Source organism: Chrysochloris asiatica, unplaced genomic scaffold (genome assembly GCF_000296735.1).
Source record: "Chrysochloris asiatica unplaced genomic scaffold, ChrAsi1.0 scaffold00242, whole genome shotgun sequence".
Lineage (NCBI taxonomy): Eukaryota > Metazoa > Chordata > Mammalia > Afrosoricida > Chrysochloridae > Chrysochloris > Chrysochloris asiatica.
In genome coordinates, this window is record NW_006408760.1 from 2,250,047 (window position 1) to 2,270,494 (window position 20,448).

General features: G+C 43.6%; 2 protein-coding genes across 3 annotated transcripts in view; both read right to left on the reverse strand.

The window, feature by feature from the left end:
- The window catches only part of NSD1 (nuclear receptor binding SET domain protein 1), a 218,246-nt gene extending 202,391 nt beyond the window's left edge, over nucleotides 1–15,855 (reverse strand). Inside the window, exons 1-2 of one of the 2 annotated variants that reach the window (XM_006873464.1) lie at nucleotides 15,759–15,788; nucleotides 14,929–15,018 (exon numbers count right to left, since the gene is read on the reverse strand). In XM_006873464.1, coding sequence (XP_006873526.1) covers nucleotides 14,929–15,018; nucleotides 15,759–15,788 — 120 coding nt within the window. Of the gene's footprint in view, nucleotides 1–14,928 lie in introns of both variants that reach the window. The other variant, XM_006873463.1, reaches the window with a different exon arrangement.
- Nucleotides 15,856–16,918: 1,063 nt separating this feature from the next.
- Nucleotides 16,919–17,696, reverse strand: LOC102818342 (protein lingerer-like). The gene is made up of 3 exons (XM_006873490.1): nucleotides 17,625–17,696; nucleotides 17,203–17,436; nucleotides 16,919–17,038 (listed from the first exon to the last, which is right to left on the reverse strand). Exons 1-3 carry the CDS (start codon nucleotides 17,694–17,696, stop codon nucleotides 16,919–16,921), a joined length of 426 nt encoding a protein of 141 aa, XP_006873552.1.
- Nucleotides 17,697–20,448: the final 2,752 nt, after the last annotated feature.

Here is a 20,448-nt window from a genome sequence, read left to right on the forward strand (position 1 = left end):
TTAAAAAAAAAAAAAAAACACCATTGATGTGTAAGTTTCATTTTATTTGAATCTATAACTAACACCCATTGAAGCAGTAGTCAAGAAATCAAATGACTTATCACACTGCGCAAATCTGCAGCAAAAGACCTCTTTACCCAAAAAATATAAAAAGCTTGACTGTATCAAGTCAACTCTTACAAACAACCTTGTAGGACAGAGTAGTACTGCCCTATGGGGTTTCCAAGGCTATAATCTTTACAGAAGCAACTGCCATATTTCCCAGAGTGGCTGGTAGGTTCAAACTGCCAAGCACTTATAACCACTGCATCACCGAGCTCTCTAAAGGTCTCTCTCTTTAAAATGTTAAAAAGCAAAGGTATCACTTTGAGGACTGTGATCCACCTGACCCAAATCATAGTATTTTCAATCACCTAATATGCATGTGAAGGAGCTCTGGTAGCTTAGTGGTTATGAATCAGGCTGTGAACAGCAAGGTTAGCAGTTCAAAACTACCAGCTGTTCCATGGGAGAAAGATGAGGCTTTCTGCTCCCATAAAGATTTACAGCCTCGGAAACCCTGTATAGGGTCACTATGAGTCAGAACAGACTCATAGTGCTGTGGGTTAATGCGCCAGACTGCAAAGCCACTTGAACTGCAAAGGTGGCAGTTCAAGCTCACCAGCTGCTCCTGGGAAACCCTATATAGGGTCACTATGGGCACTTCACAACTACAATATGCATGCGAAAGCTAAATAATGAATAAGGAAGACCAAAGAATTGATGCCTTTGAATTATGGTGCTAGCAAAGAATATAAAATATACCACGAACTGCCAGAAGAACTAACAAATCTGTCTTGGAAGAAGTACAACCAAAATGCTCCTTAAAAGCAAGGACAGAATATGACTTTGTCTCTCTCATGTAATTTAGACATTATATCAAGAGAGATCACTCCATGAAAAAGAACACCATACTTGTGGGTCAACGAAAAAGAGGAAGCACCTCCATGAGATGGACTGACACGGTAGCAGCAACAATGAGCCTCAAACATAGCAACAACTGTGAGAATAGTGCAGGACCAGGCAGTTTTGTTCCTTTTTGCATATGGTCACTTGGAGTCAGAATCAATTCGACAGCACCTAACAATAATTAAAGAATGTACATCGTCCAGAATATATAAAGAATATTCAATTTGCAGCAGTAAAATACTAAACAATTCAATTATAAATTGTGCAAAAGAAATAATTACATTTCACCAATAATGATACACAATTGGAAAGTAAGCACACAAAAAATTGTTCAACATCTTTCGCCATCAAGGAACATGCAAATTCAAAGGACAATGATTTATCACTATGTACTTATCAACATAGGTAGCACTGTGGGTTAATGAGCTAGACTGCAAAGTCGTCTGAACTGCAAAGTCGGCAGTTCAAGCTCAGCAGTTGCTCCTCGGAAATACTATGGTGGTGGTGATTATGTGCCTTAGAGTCAGTTACGACTCACAGCAACCCTGTATAGGGTTTCCGAGGCTGTAAATCTTTTATGGGAACAGAAAGCCTCATCTTTCTTGGCAGAACCACTGTAGTTTCAAACTGCTGACCTTGAGGTTAGCTACCTGACTCGTAACCACTACGCTTCCAGAGCTCCTTTGGAAACACTATACAGGGTTGCTATGGGTCAGAACCAACCCTACAACACTTTAACAACCACCACCTATCAAGATGACTACAACAAAAACCATGATTAACGCTAATTACTGGTGAGGATGCAGAGAAACTAATCGCACATACATTGCTATTAAGACTAAAATGGTAGTCATTCTAGAAAAAAAGCTTAGCAATTTATTAAAAAAAAAAAACTCAACAAGCATTATCGTATAAACCAACAACTGCACCCTTGAGCATTAATCTCACAGATATACAAAAGTTTATAGCAGTTTTATTTAAAATAACCATGGATTTGAACCAGCTCAAACCGTTTCAGTCATGGCTATGAAATCAGAACAGAAGTGAATTTATAAAATTTAATACTGGAGCACTAACCAAAATGGGATAAATTACTGGTCAAAGCCAAGGAATAGGAAACTCAGAAGAGACATAGTAAGCTTTTTCAGGTACCTGATGCAGTAGATTAAATTCCTGTCAAGACTATGGAGAGTGATAACATTCAGAGCCACTATCTTTGAGATGTGAACCATCCTTTCCAACCATGCCACTCTAGAGATCTGGTTATTATGTATCTCGCAGGTTGCCCGTTTTTCTAAGAGATTAAATTTCTAGCAGGGCATTGACTCATAATTTTCCCATTCTGATTACCATTCTGGTACACCCACATTTTACAAATTTAATTCCATTCTGGTGTCACTTTTGTAGGCCATGACTAAACCAGGAATAACCGAAACTTAGAATCAGCTCAAATGTGCTTCAACAAGTGAGCAGTTAAATAAATTAGTGCACACATACCTAGGAGTCCTGGTGTGTTGCTGCAGGATAATGCACTGGACCGCAAGGTTGGTTTGAACTGCAAGGTTGGCAGTTCAAATTCAGCAGCTGCTCCTAGGAAACCCTATACAGGGTCACTATGAGTCAGAACCAACTTTAACAGTACTTAACAATATACATACTAAGAAACACTTATTAGGTATTATCAAGTCTATTTTTCACTCATATAAACCTGCCCCATAGATTTTTCTTAACTGTAATCTTTACAAAAGCAGACTACCAGACAGATCTTTTTCCTGCGGAGTCACTGGAGGGATTCAAACCAAACTTTTGGTTAACAAGTAAATGCTTAACCGGTACACCATTAGGGGATCCTTATGTATATTATTAGTATGTAATACTAATATTAAAATATGTTGCTATTATAATATATATATATTACTCAATATAACATGTGGATTATCTCTTCATATGAATATGTAACTAAAGCTATATTCTTTCCTTCCTATTATCAAAAATGTTATTACTGTTATAATGAATTCATATATTGTTAAAGGAAATAACATTCCTTATAGATGTCAGGTTTTCCCTAATAGTAACAATATACAAGTGAGTCCTGGTGTGGTGCTGCGGGTTAATGCGCCAGACTGCAAAGCCATTTGAACTGCAAGATCAGCAGGTCAAGCTCACACCAGTGGTTGCTCCTCTGAAACCCTATACAGGGTCTCTATGGGTCAGAACAGACTCGACAGCACTGAACAACAACAACATTACACAAAAACAACTAATATCACTACCAGAATACTGACATTAATAGAACCCACCAATCTTACACAGACATTTCCAGTTTTACTTGTATCTGATCCATGTCTACGGTTTTACTATCTGCATATGTTTTTATATCTACCACCACAGTAAAGGTACTGAATCATTTCAACACCAAAAGGATCATTCCTATTGCCCTTTTATAACCACCATACCCATCTCCCTCCCCAATCTGTCCTGTGTTTCTAAAATTTTATCATTTAAAAAAATGTAATATAGATGGAAGCATACAGTATGCAACCTTTTGTGACCAACTTTTCTCAATCAGCATAATTCCTTGAGATTCAGTAAGTTGTTTGAGTTTATCAATAATTCCTTTTTATTACTGAATAGTAAGTACTATACCATGGGGGGCTCTGATGGTACAATGGCTAAGTGCCCAGCTATTAAACAAAAGGTTGGCAGTGTGAACTCATTCAGTGGCTCCTGGGGAGAAAGACCTATTTGGTAATCTGTTTCCATGTAGATTATAGCTAAGAAAACCCTGTGGAACAGTTCTACTATAGGATCACTATGAGTTGATAAGACTCCTGGTGTGGCACTACAGGATAAGCACTGTACTACAAACCACAAGTTCAGCAGTTCAAACCCACTAGTAGCTACTCGGAAACCTTATACTGGATCGCTAGGAGTAAGAATGGACTCAATAACCCTTAACAGCAACAACATAAACTGATAAATTGAGGGTAATTAACAAGATATATACCAATACCAGGCCACTGTGTTGCCAAAAGAAACAGAAATGTATATGAAAGGACTGTAAAAAGTCCATGGAAAAATTCCATTATCTTTTAATTCAATTTTTCTATGAACTTTCTGAAACCCCCTCATATATAAATAAAATTTTTAATGTGTGATATTAATAGTAAGAGTTTATATAAAGGGTATAAGTAAGGAGATCCTTCAACATTTTTTTTAACATTAACATGTATTACTTTTGTAATTTAAAAAAAAATTATCAATTTCTTCTATTAAAATCTAACCCAGCTCTAGAAAAGAGGCTGGGTTTTCAATGGGCTCCTTTGAATCCAGGAGCTGAAAATGAAACATGCATATCCATGACAAAGCACAATTAGCCAAAAGCAACAATGTAATAAAACTATACCATTTAATAGCTGGTGTAAAGAAAGCTACTGATCCTTACTGCACAAATTAAATTCTAATTATCAAACAAAAACAGATCAAAATCTCCTTATTCTAGGGGCAGGAGGCAGAAGGAAAAGGAGGACTAACAGCAATGGGAAAATCGCACTGAATGAGGGTGGTCTGCCAAGCCAATCACTGTAATTGTTATAAATTGTATGTATACCTGTAAGAAATTAACGGAAAGTTGTGTGATACATTTATAACAAAAACAAAAAAGTAGCCACTGAGGCTGCTTATGGTGGCTGTGTGCCATGGAGTAGGTTCCGACTCACAGGACCCTGTACAGAGTTTCCAAGGCTGTAAATCTTGACCTATGAATCGGGTTCACAGCCCGATTCATAACCACTACACTACCAGAGATCCTCTTATGTACAACTAAAATTCAATGGGACTTGGTTCCTTGGTTTAGAGCCACAGAAGGTAGATGAACCCATAAAACTATTATCCTGAGATAATCTTCAAACCTTAAACCAAAATAATTTACTGACATCTTAAAACTGAACAACAGCTAGCTTAGCTAGTAAAAAAGGTGTATCTTGATTGAGCATTATGCTCTTTTAAGAACTATTAGTGATCAAATTAGCAGCAACAAGAACCTTAAGGGGCAGCAGATAATGAGAGAGGACTAAACCAGTAAAGAAAGGTGATAAAGGTTGTACAACTCAAAAAATATAATCAATGTTACCTAATTGTACATGTTGTTGTTGTTAAGTACCGTGGAGTCGGTTCCTACTCATAGTGACCCTGCACAGGGTTTCCGAGGCTGTAAATCTTTACGGGAGTTGCAGAACCGCTGGTAGTTTTGAACTGCCGACCCTGAGGTTAGCAGCCTGATTTGTAACCGCTACACTACATGTAGAAACTTTTTAAACAACAAAAAAAGATAAATCAGACTCAGACCAGGAGAGTAAAAGCATGAACTAGTAGAAAGTATGAAGCAGAAACCACTAACAGATCCATTTGGTTAAACCCAAGACACACAAAGACATACAGTAATATGAGATTTAGACAGGTCAAGATAGTGTGTCCTTTCAGCAATGACACTGAATTTGGGCTTTATTAGGCAGATGAGAAGAGGAGGTGGGAGGCACTGAAGGTAACAATTTAAACAGAGATCCACTATCTCTCATTGTGGAGCTAAGAGATAATTATATATAGAATAGGCTGGAAAGATGGTACAGATATCAGTGACAAAGACCTCATAGCAGAATGAGAGTGAAAAAAGGGAAAGATTGATAGAATCTGTATAATTTAGCAACAAAATACAATTTTAACTCTATAGCATGGCATATTAAGGCCTATCTATATACCTTTATCTCCTGACAACCCCACTAGTGCCAGATCCCTATCAAAGAAATTCTTGCCACTTGCATAAAGTATTCCCTCTTGTTGTTATTAAGTGCCATCAATTCAGTTCCAACCCATAGCGACCAAGGAAGTACTGTTGAGCTTGAACTGCTGACCTGCTACCAGCTGTTCCTCGGGAGAAAAATGAGGCTTTCTGCTCCCATAAAGATTTACAGCCTCGGAAACGCTGTACAGGGTCACTATGAGTCGAACTGACTCCATGACACATAACAAGAACAACAAACATAGTACATGTCTTTACCTAACCAATCATAACCCCAACCATATACTTAACCAACAATAATCCAAACCAACTTTGCAGTCCAGTACATTAACCCGCAGCTGCCCATAGATCTCATCTCAAATTAAATTTAACCCTCTGGGAAGTCCTTCCTGATAACTCCAGGCATCCTTCTTCCACACTCCCACAGTACACCTATCAAGCCAGTTAATATTCTGTAGTGTCATTGCTTACACTAGTCTTCCCCACACACTAAAGCTTCCTTAAAAACACAGACTATGCCTGTCTTTTTATACTAGGTATCTGGCAGAGGAGGCACCCAAACATCTGTATTTTCATCATATAAATAAATGAGTAAGTAACTCCAAAGTTTCAAACTGAGATGACTAGGAGGAGGAGGTCATCATTAACACAGAAGGAAAAGCATGTTTGAATATTAAACATGTGGGTTCAAAATGGTAATATTATATTTTAAGTGAATGAGACACAAAGTGGAAGAAAAGCTCAGGTGACTTAAATTTCCTTGTCTGAAGCTAGGTCAGTTTTAATTTTAACACAGTAGAACAGGAGTGAAGACAATCAATGACAGTGGATGAGACTGCAAAGAAAGAGGACGACAGCAAGCACGATAAACCAAAAAAAGGGCTATTTAAAGAAGTCTTGCTGTTGTTGTTGGTTCAACCTCATAGCAATCCTGTACAGGCTTCCAAGGAACAGCTAGGGAGTTTGAACCACTGACCTTGTGGTTCAATCTGACCTTATCCCTACAGTGAATATCAAGAGTGGTGTTCAAAATTCTGCAAACCTAGTATCTAGAAGTTGGCACATGAATTTATAAAAGAATGGAGGGTATAAAAGCCAAATCAAAGAGCATTAATATTAAGGAGTAGATGCAACAACTCAAGAAATTCGGAAATAAAGAGGAACATAACTTGAGGTGTTATAGGACAGAAAAATATTCCTCTAGAATTAGGAAGATGTCAGCTTGTTTTTAAGCAGAAAAAGTAATGGCGTAGCAAAGTAGAGAATGAACATCCCAGAGTAAAGAGGAAGGAATAATTAAAATAAAACAAGATCATCAACTAAGGAGGAAGAGGAACAGAGAAAACCTGAGAGGTATGGAGACAACAAATTTTCTTCTCAAATAGGAAAGATAAAAGTAAAGAATCGCTGGGATAGTGGGTGAAAAAGATGAAGGGAATTCCTCAGGAGTCATTTCTTCTCAAGCAAACACTACAAGCCTTTGACATCATCTACACTCATCTCTCTCTTTCATTCCTCAAATCCAGTTTTCAATTTTTTGCCAGCAATGCAGGCAACCTCAAAAGGACTGCCAATTTTCTCACTCTGAAAAATCTTTTGGATTTATTCCTTTCCAGTACTGACTCTGCCCTAGGTCTGTCTTAATCACTATCACAACAGATTCTTACATCTAGTCTACCCCAGAGGAAGTTGTCCAGATACAGAGCTCACCAGAGTTCTTCTCAGCTAAAATTCCTCACTGGCTTCCAGTTCCTATCACACTGATACCAAAGGCCCTATTACCTAAATACCCACTTCCTACCCTACCTTCCCCCAATGCGTACATTCTGAAAATACCACAGTCATTTAATTCTCATCATCTAAACATAGTACAAAGGAGCTCTGGTAAAGTAGTGGTTATGAAATCAGGCTGCTAATCTCACAGTCAGCAGTTCAAAACTACCACCTGTTCCTTGGGAGAAAAATGCGGCTTTCTGCTCCCATAAAGATTTACAGCCTCAGAAACCCTGTACAGGATCGCTATGAGTCAGAACCAACTCCACGGCACGTAACAAGAACAACAAACATAGTACATGTCTTTACCTAACCAATCATAACCCCAACCATATACTTAACCAATGATAAGCCAAATCAAGTCCGACTTCCTTGAAGCCTTGACTACCATTTCCTTCTCTTTCCAGTCAATTTCTTAACCACTTAAACACCTACAGCATAGAATTAGTAAAGGTGGCTCCTGTTTTCTTAATCTCCCAAATTGCCAGCAAATATTGTCACAATGCCAAAAACATTTATTTTTAAATGGCTAACTTAAGGACTCCAGGTGTGGCACTGAACTGCATGGTCAGTTTGAATCGCAAGGTCAGCAGTTCGAGCTCACCAGCCACTCCTCAGAAACCCTATACAGGGTCGCTATGGGTTGGCTCTATTCAGGTGTTGGGGAGAGAATATACACAAGAAGGGGGAGGGATGGAAGAACAAGGTAGATAGGGGAACACTGAGACAGGTTTGCATGGCCTAGGTGAGACAGAGGTAAATAGTGATGCATGCTCAACCTTGGAACAACAGGGCTCTGTGATACAGGGATCAAGGCATACCCTGAAGAGGGAAAATAATACTAAAATGATGCTTGACTATCTTAAGAATATTGATTTCCACTGCCTACTATTATAAAATAAGGAGCTCTGGCAGCATAGTGGTTACAAATTGGGCTACAAACCTCAAGATTAGCAGTTCAAAACTACTAGCTGTTCCACAGGAGAAAGATGAGGCTTTCTGCTCCCGTAAAGATTTACAGCCTTGGAAACCCTGTAAAGGGTCGCTATGAGTTGGAACCGACTCCACAGCACACAACCACCACCACTACCACTATTGTAAAATAGACACTTGAGTGGAACAGAAAGGAATGTCGGCAAACATGATTACATGAAACATGAAAGCTTGTAAGTCCATCTTCAACTTATTACTGATTGAAATACCTAAAATAGGTTCTACAACTTGCCCAGTGAAATAGGCCTCTTGCAGAGCCTCTGCAGTGTATAGGTCCCTGGGTGGAATCCTGAGCCCCATCCAGAACCTTCTGAAGTGGGACATTCCAACCAGAAAGGACAAGCAGACCAGCCTGGAACAGCTAGAGAGACAGAAAATTTATCTTTAAAGAAAGATCAGCAGAAAAAACCCAAAACAAAAATGGCAGTATGACTGGCTACTACAAGAATAAGCAAGTTGTTCGCCAGGAAGGCATCAAGGCAAGCAATCAAGTTCCTTCAGGACAAACTCCCCTCTAAGACTGAAACGCAAAGGAAACACATGAGCAGGCATGTAAGCTTGCTGGCGACATTGGTCTACTGGTGAGTGAAAGAAGGGGAAAGGCAGCAATGAAGAAATGGGCTGAGTTCAACCACATTCCATAGACTCCGACTGACCTGTAGATGGAGGAGAGGAAGAACTGGTTGGTTCAAAGTGTGGTGAGACCTGGGGACACTTAAGCCCATAGCCACAAAGGGCTAGAGCTTAGAACTCGACTAGAGAAAGATTTAAAAAAAAAAAAATTTTTTTTTGAGAAAGGAAAGGAGGATAAATTACTACAATTTGATGTAATTGATCTATACTCTTGGAGTGAAGGTTCTTGTTGTTGTTATGTGCCGTGGAGTCGGTTCTGACTCATAGCGACCCTGTTCAGGGTTTTTCAAGGTTACAAATCTTTATGGGAGCAGAAAGCCTTATCTTTCTCCCGAGGAACAGCTAGTAGTTTCGAACTGCTGACCTTGCGGTTCACAGCCCTATTCGTAACCACTACACTACCAGAGCTCCTTGGAGTGGAGGTAGTAGCTCAAAATACCAAGAGAGGGAAGGAGTCTTCACATCAAGTATCAATGCTGTCCCCTCTGTATGCAGGGTAGATAGGGACGGTAAACTTTGACATTGGCTATCTAAAATGAGGGGTGATAAAGGTTCAAAGTGACTGGCTTAGAAAGTTTCAGGAGGGAGATTAGTTTAAGAGTATGTGGGGGAAGAGTCCCCACTGAATAGTTTTCATCTTGTCTAGATGGGTCTGGTAAAAAGATGCAGGGATAAGATTCTTATGATTCACCGAAGAGTAATTGTTATCATGACTAATTTCAACTATCACATTTGTATAGGTAGTTTTGTAATAAAAATGGGGGAGTAGTTAATCCTATAGTACAGAAACAGAGGACCCTAGGACCATCCAGGGAGGAGAGCACAAGCGGAATGGGAGACCTTATCCAGAGAAGCAGAGACACCAGAGATGGAGGCAGAGATGGGGACATGGAAAAAGGGAGCAGCTGAGGACTCTAGAGTCATAGAAAGACAGGGATTGAGAGCTTGCAGCCAGGAGGAAGACTTGCAGAATGTGCCCTTTGGTGATTTAAATTATTATATATGCCTGAAGAGTTTAAAAAAAAAAGAGCTAAAATGAAGAGAGAAATACTGTTAACTTTTGGTACATAGAGGGGATTATAACCATTGTAATGAAATAAAGTACATGACTTGTTGAATGTACAACTGATCATCTGCCCTGTAAACTTTCACTCAATTCACAACAAAAACTTAAATAATAATAATAATAATAATAATAATCTCTATTCAAACCTCCGGACTCCTGGTGACACTGTAGGATCAGCACTGGCGCTCAAAACCATAAGGCTGGCAGTTCAAACCCACCTGGCTCCTCAGAAAACCTGTGTAAGGTCACCATGAGTTGGAACTCATTCAACCACACTTACTAACAGTTCAAGCATCCATTCCAAGAACATCTCATTTTTCATCAAGTAGCATCTATCAATTACATGGAATTCTGGTTATAGCACTGCAGGATAAGCACTGGACTTCTAACCACAAGATCAGCGGTTCAGATCTCAAACTGCTCCTCGGAAACCCTATACAGGGTTGCTATGAGTCAGAACCGACTGGACAGCACTTAACAGTAACAATCAGTTACAAGGTAAAATTGCAGATAAATCCTACAGAATGATGTGGTGGTGGTCATGTACCGTGGAGTCGATTCCAACTCATAGTGACCCTGCATAGGGTTTCTGAGGCTGTAAAACATTACGACAGCACAGAGCCTCATCTTTCGCCCATGGAATGGCTGGTAGTTTCAAACTGCTGACCTTGAGATTAACAGGTAGTTTCAAACACAACTCCAATTACCAGCAAGGAAGACATAATCTAGGTCAGACCAGTAAATAAGAGAAAACTGACAAGGGTTATAATAGGAAAAGGAACTTCAAAGAGTGATTTGATAACACTCAGGCATCAAGAGATGTTAGTGAATGACATAACAAGAAGATGAAACAAAACTGGTCAAATACTGGTAACTGTTGAACCTAGGTGAGGAGCACATGGGAATTTCTATTATTCTTTCTTATTTGGCACACATTTAAATTTCTCCACTGTTGTTATTAAATGCCATCAAAGTGACCCTATATAGAGAGGGCTTCTGAAGCTATAAATCTTTAAGGGAGCAGAAAGCCTTGAAGCACTCATTAACCCTGTGACTCGCAGTCCAGTGCTTATCCTACAGAGTCACCTAGCTCCCCAGTAAAATCTTCCATAGTAAGTAAGTTTTTAATGAGAACCTTACTGAGTAAAGCCCTCAAATATTTTTATAAAAATTTATCCTCTTTATGATCATGATGGGAATCCTGTTGGGGCATTATAGATGAGCACTGGACTGCAAACCCCAAGGTCAATGGTTCAAACCCACCAGTTCCTCTTCAGAAACCCTACTGCAGGATCACTATGAGTTGGAACAGAATCAACAGCATTTAACATGATCACCAGAGAAAGTGAACCCTAAAACAAAATGGTATCTCCCTATCTTATAATTTTACTCAACTTTTTTAAAAGTCCACTTAAGTCTTTCCACAGTCTAATAATTGCTGTTACGTGCCATAAAGGCAGTTCTAACTCACAGCAACCCTACACAGGGTTTCCAAGGCTATAAATCTTTATGGGAGCAGAACGCCTCATCTTTCTCCCATGGAGTAACTGGTGGATTTGAACTGTTGACCTTATAATCAGCAATCCAGTGTTTATCCTATAACACCACCAGGGCTCCTCACTAACAATAATTGTTGTTGTTGTTAAGTGCCGTTGAGTCAGTTCCAACTCACAGCAACCCTGTATAGGGTTTCTGAGGAGCAACTGGTAAGCTTGAACTGCCAACCTTGTGGTTCAAACCAACACTGCAGTCCAGTCCATTGTCACAATGCCACACCAGCCATCAAAACCAAAATTTTTAGAGAGATTAAAGAAAGCCTTATTTTCACAATTCTTAATTTCCTTTTCTAGTAAATAATCCAGATACATCTTTCCCCCCATTTACTTGAGAAATTTTAGTCCCTTTTAAAAGTGAATTCATTTTTTGTGCTCTTTTTTTGTTGTTTATGTAAAAGACAACTGGCATACTAGTCAGAGCATCCTGAAATGGGCTTCTCCTAAGAACTCTGTGGACCTACAAATTTATGAATCACCATAGTATAAATTCCACATAAAATATCTAAGTCAGAAAAGTAAAGAACAGAATACTGCTGCAATTAAGACCAGTGAGAAAATCAGGAGTTACTTCAGGCCCTAAAAATAATGTCAAAGACCTTCAGTGATCACTTAAAAAAAGAGAAAAAAAGCAATGGCACTCAGATAAGCATGGTTTCCAGTTTGTCTCCAACAACTTCAAGTGCCATGAAAACTGGTACTCTGACATTTTCTTACTACAAGGCCACAAAGACCCCATGAGACAATACAAACCAGACCCAAGCACTTAATAAACACTAAGTTACTGCCTGTCTGAAATGTGGGGCCCTGGGGACCAGCCTTCAAGACTTTATCAAGCATCTACTATGTAAAAAGCACAAAGACCTTATACACTGAGAGAAATTAGATGTCAATCCAGTTAAAATATAAAAACCACCAGTTCAAGATTATAAACTATAATAATAATGTATTTCTATCACTACTCAGAGAACATAATTAGAGAGCACATGAAGGTAAACTGAAGAAGCTATTAATTCATAATAGGAAACAAACAGTCTGCTAATAGCTAGATAAACAAAACAACAGTCACTATAATCTTGAATCTTTCTCAGATTCTCTGATTTCTTTAATCTGACTTTCTCTAATTCTAAACAGAGTTAACAATTCTAAAAACTACTCTTACCCCCAAGAGAGTCTTAGTCTATTACAACATTATTAAAGACAAATAGCATTTACTAAATACCCTGTTAAAATTTTCAGCCCTGATGAATTTACGAACCTGCATCAACTGTGAAGTCTGAGTATGTGTGACTCCTTAGAAGCAAGGATGTCATCACTTTGTCTTGCTTACGTTGGACATGTTACCAGGAGGAACCATTCCCCTGAAGAAGGACACCACGCTTGGTAAAATAGAGGGTCAGCAAAAAACAGGAAGACCCTCAAGGGAAAGACCCTCAAGGAGATGTATGCAGCAATAAATTCAAACATTAACGATTATGAGTGTTTCATTCTGCTGCACATAGGGTCCACAGGAGTCAGAACCAAATCTATGGGACCTAATACAACACATAGAATTATTTTTAATTATACCTTTCCCAGCTATATTGTTAAGCTAAATTCATGTTCCACTAAAATGAATTTCAAGTTTTTAAGTCCTCACTTAAACAATACCAAAAGGAAAACTAACAAGATTTCAACTATAATCTTGAACAAACCTAACAGAATAAATTAAAGATACTTGTTTCTTTAAGCTCATAGTCTTGGAGCAATTTACATTTTTTCCCTGAAAAATGTTTTTCTCCATTTAGGGTTGCTAACTCCCATCTTAAATGAGTAATAGTCCATAAATGCTGATACTTTTTTTAAAAATAGAACCAATACTTTAATGCCATTTCTTTGATGAGAAACAGAATTTATATTTCTACTTGTATGCTTCTAGAGAAACATGTTCCAATCCTCAGATCTAAGTTTTTAAGTGAAAACAAAGACAAAACTATATGCATGTAAAGTATGTGAACACAACAAAACTATATGCATGTAAAGTATGCCAACAGATTTCCAAAACACTTTATCCTCCCTAATAAGGATTGCCAACTTTCTAGGACAATACAAATTCAATAATCACCAAAATAAACATTTTAAATTTGTAACTACCAAGCTAAGAAACCAAGGAACAGTAACACATATTTAAGATATGAATCAACAGAAACAAAAGCAACACACCCACATTCTCCCTCTTTACCTTTAAAGAACAGGTCTAAATGGTAAAGTGAACATTTCATATACAAAACAATGGCCACACTCCATAAAAATTTCTTGCTGATAGAGCTATGACTTTGTATTTCAGAATATTTGTTGGCCAAAACAAAAAACTTTCGTGACATTACTACCGACCATGAAAATGTGTTTGGACAGAAACAAAATCAGAATCAAACACTTAAGACTTAAAAGAATCTTTTAGCAATCAAGTAGTTTCAGAGTTGAGACTGAAAGAAGCTGCCAAGTAGAGTCAAGAAATTCTTCATAAGCTCAAACTAAAAAATAACGTTATCATTTACAACCCTCTAACAATATCACCTAGAGTCCAAATTTTCTCCATGTCTATATATGCACATACATACACACACATATCACACATACATACTTCAAATTTAAAAAACTGAAAAGGTTCAAGAGCCAATTCTGATGGTACTAGTTATCAAAAGCATAGGTTGTTGTACCTTCACCAATCATTCAGAAAAATTAGCCTAATTTCTCATCTTAGCCACTTTCAATTTGTGCCCAGAATGTACTTCCACCTTCAGCAAGCGGTCACTCCAACAACTAGTAGCCTAAGCCATGCTTTATGCAGAACAGGACTACAAGTAAATTGATTCAACTGCATTCAGGATACTAGCAGGCCAGAGCCCACTTTTTCAAGTTAAACAAATGTCCACCCCTATCTTGAACATTTAAATCTGAACTCTGTAACACTTTAACCAGTCTTCAAGGGAGAGTTGTGTGAGAAAAGCTGCAAAGAACCAAACTTATAAAATAGATTTAAAGATCAAAGTAAAATTTCCCCAAACTGCTTTCAGCTGTGATCTGATAAACACCCAAAAACCAATTAGTTATAAGTTTCTCTTTAAGTTGCCTGTATATATACATTTATGTATATATTTTAAGTTGTACCAAAAACTGCTTACAAATGGCAACTCCTGTGAAGTAGATGATGATGAAGTTCCAGGTAATTCTAGCATGTTTCCTAATGTACTGGTACTGGAGTCTGGATCATCCTGAAAAGATAAATTTATTGAGTTTAATTGCTCTTCTATGGTAACGTTTGTATCTCCTAGTGAAAGGGGGACTGGGAGAAAGGCTGCTTTTTCATTGCTGCCGTCCACTTCATTTCTTTGCTTATTTTTCTGTGTTTCAGTTTGAGGAGCTAATGGCAAGAATGGCGATTTGACTGCACCATGTCTACTCTCTGATGTGCTGTCTTGTTCATTTCCCATGGCCACTTTTACACCATTCTCTGATTTAGGCTCATAATTGCAGGTGGCATTGGTCTGAGTTTCCTCAAAGATCTCCTCTATACTCTCATCCTCTGTGACTGGCTGTTCTGGGTCCATTTCAGAATCTACATCTGCATCGTCCACACAAGTAAAATTCTCAAAGTGCAGAAAGCCATTCTTGATAGTCTTTGTTACTTTTACCTGGAGTTCAGGGGAGTTATTACAAGAGGGTTCCTGTTTCATAGGAAGTGCTGTTGGACCACCAGGACTCAAGGAAGTGCAAACAACTGGCGACTGAGCTCTTGAATCACTTTTTTCAGGGTCTTGAAAGGATTCTGATCCATCAGCAGACCCATTTAAATACTCTACATTGATCATGGAGGCCAAATCCTGTAGTCTCCGCAGTGGAATGTAACAAGATGGAGAATCTTGTCCATAAGCATTTTGGGATGTTCCACTGGCAGTCGGTAACTGCATAGTACACCCATTAAGTGGCTCAGAAAAATTGGATTGACCATTACCGAAAGGGCTATCCTTGTCTTCTGGGGCATCTAAATTCACTGGATTGGAAAAAGACAGCAAACAATTTCTTCTGGGTATTTCACAGGTCTGATCCATCCTGGGCAGGCATCAACCTGGAATCCAAAAAATAGCAATTATTCTGAGTTAACAGGCCATTTGGCTCTTCCATTCAAAATGGCAGCCACTTCTCAAGGCCTAGTGGCCTCGATGCCTTTCTGCTGCACTTCCATGGGCGGAAAAAGTTCCCCTGGCTGCCGATGGAAAAATGGCCTCGGTGAGCCTCCGCAAACTCCATCTTACCGGAGCTGGGCAGATCAAATCCTGCCACATGGAAACAGACCGTCCCTTTTTTCTGCACTGCAGACTGGCGGGCAGTTTGGCTTAAGTAAAATTAAAATCCCTTTGGCTGTTGAAATTTCCAAATCTCAAACAGGAAGAGTCGGCGTCCCCCTCTCCCGTCCTGAGTTCAGCAGGCAAATCTCCGGAAGGGAGGAGGCTATGGGATCCGAGGGGGGCTCCCGGACGCGGCACAAAAAGGTACCCCCCTCCCCCAGCCTTCCTGGCTCGCTCGGGCGCAGCGGTCACAATAGCGCTGCACCCAGAGCCCGGCCGGCGCCGGAGCCTTTGCAGCGGCCGTGTTCAGGCCGTAGGCCAATCGGCCAACGCGGCTGACTCCGAATCTCGCCTTCCAGACTGCTAGCCTGCTCGGTCCACAGCTCCAGGGACCAGAGGCCGGGACGCGGCAGAGGGAGAAACAGAGGCAGCAGGCGAAGCCGAGTCAGGACAGCAGCAGCTGCTACAGCTTGACAAACATGGCTGCTGCAGACGCCGACGCCGCCTGCCCGGGCTGCGTTCCCTCCCTCGGTCTCGCCAGCACCTCCCGGCTGAGCCGAACGCACACATTAATATTCAGCAGCAAGCAAAGTTTGCTGCGGGAGGGCAGCCGGCCCCACGCCCCTAGCCGGCTGACTACCTTGAGGGGAGGCGGAGGCCGAGGTGCGCGCGCGGTCGCCCGGCAGGGCACGGGCCGCGCCGGGAGGAAGTTCGCCGCGGCTGGGCTCACTAGGCCTGAGCCCGGCTGTTAGTGATGAAGGGGCCCGCGGCTGCAGCGCCACCGGACCACCAACCCTGCGCAGTGCCCGGACCTCCCCCGCGCCCCTCACCTCACGGCCACCACCATCTTCCCCTCCCGGCCGCCGCCTCCCTCGTCCTCCTCGCGCCTGCCCGCCGCCCACCCCAGCGCACTAGTTACCGTGCCCCGCGCCCCCTCCCGGGCCGGCTGGGGGGAGGGGGTGACCCTCATTACACTGGGGCGCTAGCGGTGCGGTGGGGAAAGAGAGGAGCCGCTCGCCGCACCCCCCTCCCCCCTCGTCTGTCTTCAGGGCAGAAGGCAGCGAGCGCGACCTGCCCCGGCCTATTCCGCCGCCGCCTCCTCCTCCTCACACCCCCACCGCGCGCGCCCCCGCCGAGGCGCGTGCGATCGAGCGCCTCGCGCCGGCCCGCGTGCGGCTTGGGCCTAGAGTGCGCGCGCACCCCTTCCCCACCGAGCGCGCTCCCTAGCCACACTCTTCGGGGTTCAGGGCGGGTGAAGTCGGGCTCGCGAGCGCGCCGCCCAATCAGCAGAGCCGCCGCAGCGGCCCCCTCCCCTCCCCCCGCGCGCCCGCTCGCGTCCAGGGCCTACGGGCCGGCCTGAATGTCCGGGCGGGGCCTGAGGCGGGCTCCCCTGGGGCTTCGCGCGCCTCCCCTGAGTGTCAGGGCCTGCGGGCGTCGTGGGTGACACTCAAGAACCCCTCACTTACCTCGGGGCGCTATGTTGGCCTCGGGCTGTACTAGTCTCCTACACCCTACCCATCTCGAGTCCCCACCCCGGCGACACCTGGCCCGGCTGAGGCCTGTCCGACAGCCCCGCTCGGGCCCGCGTCAGCCCCGGCCTCCATCTTAGGTTACAGCCCGGGCTCCCCATCTACTGGGCACCTGCCCTCAGCTCGCTCGGTTCGGCCCGAGGCCAAGGCAACCCCCCTCCTTCCACGGGGCTCACCTGGGGGCTGGGGCTGGGGGTCTTCGAAGCCTCAGGCCCCAAACAGGAGCAGCCGCAGGTGAACCCCCTGCCTGGCCGCACCCCAAACCCACACCACCACCACAGACCAAGCTGAGCAGGAAACAAAATGGAGGCAGCAGCTCGAGGAGGCAGACCCGAGCCAAGCGTGTGCAACCCCAGGGCTCCCTCCTGCCGCAGGCCCAAGGCCCGCGAAGCAAGGAACTGGCTCGTCCTCAGCGCCGCCGACAGCCGCCCTAGAGCAGCGCGGGCCGGGCCAGGGACTCGGCCCTGCGGTCCCCACAGTCCCTCACCCACCGCCCCTTTCCTCCCCCCTCCCGCCTATTCCCCTCCCTCCCGCTGCCCGGCCGTGCGGGGTGAGCGGCTCCGGGGAGCGGGGTCGGGTTACCCGCCCGGGCAGTGCCCGCCGGGCCGCGCCCTCGGCTTGGAGGATGTAGCCGCGCGACCCCCACTATGAGCCCACCCCTCGCAAATGCTCTGGACTGCAGTCTGACAATACACCCGCACATCGGCCTGCCGCTGTGCGGTCCCCGCCCCGCCAAACTAAGCCCCGAGCTCGGGCACGCAGGAATGAAGCTCCCACACCACCCCCGGGCCCAAGGGTCCTCGCTTTTCGGGCGGGGCGAGGGGAGCCCTGGGGGAGGGGTCCACGAGTCCCCTACGCCGCCTCTCGCGCCTAGTCTGGATTTGGGCCTGGCACCAGGGCTCGGGGCGCAGGCGAGAAGAGGATGCAGGATGGGGGCCGAGGGAAACCGTGCCTCGCACTGCGGACGCTGCAGTTCTCGGCGCCTAGGCAGATGGCCCTCTCGTGCCACCGCTGCCCCACGCAGGCCGCTGGCTCCCCGGGGAGAGCGCGCCTCGCCCTTTCGGAGCCAGCGTCGAGACAAGGACGAAACTGCGCCGGGAGACGGATCGCCGAACTGGCTACGCCAAAGTCTGTAGGCTTAAACCTCGGCCAGGGCCTCTACGCAATCAGGCGTCCAGGACATCGCGGCCTGCACCAGCACCTTAGGCCCTAGGGCACGTCCAATCCACAAAGGCAGTGAAAGGTCTGGTCGGAGAACGCCAACCGGACCTGACCTCTCGACTCCAGTCCCCAGGCTCTTAGCCTAGCCCGGCGCGACCGTGCTGTACCCTGCCTTGCTCCCCAGCAAGAAGCTCACCTCGTGAGCCAGTTGGATCTAGAGCGCTAAAAACATCCTCGCTGTTGAGAGAAAATCACAATCGACCGCCTTAAAAATGCCGCCTCCTCCAGAAAGCCTTCTGTGATTAGATTTAGGATTAATGCCATCTCCAAACTGAGGGCGCCGCCCTCGAGGGCCACGTGACTACCATTCCTCCCAAACCAAAAACCAAACCCAGAGTTTACTAAATGTGCATAATTATTGCCCTAACGGAGTATTCTACCGTAACTCTTTTGTTAACCGTGAGCCCACCTGGTAGAAAGGCCACTTTTGGCATTTCCCTGCGCCGGCATCAGCTCTGGGCTCCCTAAACTGGGTCCTTCAACCTTCCGGGGCTTTTACCCCAGTCGGCATGTGCAGATTGGGAACTCCAGATGCCCTTCTGCTTCCTGCTCTCCAAAACCCACAGGCCAGTAATGGAGGCACAAACACACAGTGGCTAAATATTGGGATGAAGGACCTGCCAAGACGGCAAGGGGATTTTGTTAGAGGATAAGCAACCTCCAGGAATCAGAATGATGATGTCTATGCATACTCATTTCTTGAAACAGACCAAAGTACCCTGAGAGATCCCAGGTGCAAAATAAAGTTGGTAGTGTCTGGGCCAGGACCAAACGGAAGAACAAGTCTACACTCTCTTGTTGTTGTTAAGTGCCATCGAGTCGGTTCCGACCCATAGCGACCCTCGAGAGAGTTTCCAAGGAGCAACTGGTGAGCTTGAACCACCAACCTTGCAGTTCAAATCAACTGTGCAGTCTGGTTCATTAACCCATAGCGCCACACCAGGACTCCCTACACTCTCTAGGAGCCGGCCATTCAGGGACCAGCCTTTTGTTCTTCTGAGTCATTCTTGCTATCCCATCCTGAACAACTTCAATGGGGAAACTGGTTCTTTCTTCACACCTAATAATTTCTGACTGAACACTAAAACAAAACAAAAAACACACAAACCTTTTCCCATTTAGTTAATTTTGACTCACAGCAAGCCTGTAAGGCAATAGTACAGTTCCATAAAGTTTCCAAGACTTTAAATCTTTACAGAAGTAGACTACCACATCTTTCTCACAAGGAACACTGGTGGGTTCAAACCACAGACCTTTCAATTAACAAGTGAGTGCTTTGACCACTGTGCCACTAGGATTCTTGACTGTCAATTGTCCCGGTCCATCCTCCCAACCCTTTACTTTCCCATCAGTCATTCTGGGGCCCTGAGAGCCACCAATGTATGGCCTAGAGTAGGTCACTTGGGGCAATAAGCCTGTTTTCTTGTTTGTGAAACAGGATGGGCTTCTAATGATGCTCAGAGTGGCTGTGAGGCTCCTGTCAGATACAGATAACTGTTGGCAGCTTGTATGTTTGAATGTTGAAATAAATTCATTACTCAGCAGACATTTATTTCCTAAGTACCTGGGAGTGTGCTAGCTGCTGGGCAAAGAGAAGATACCTGCC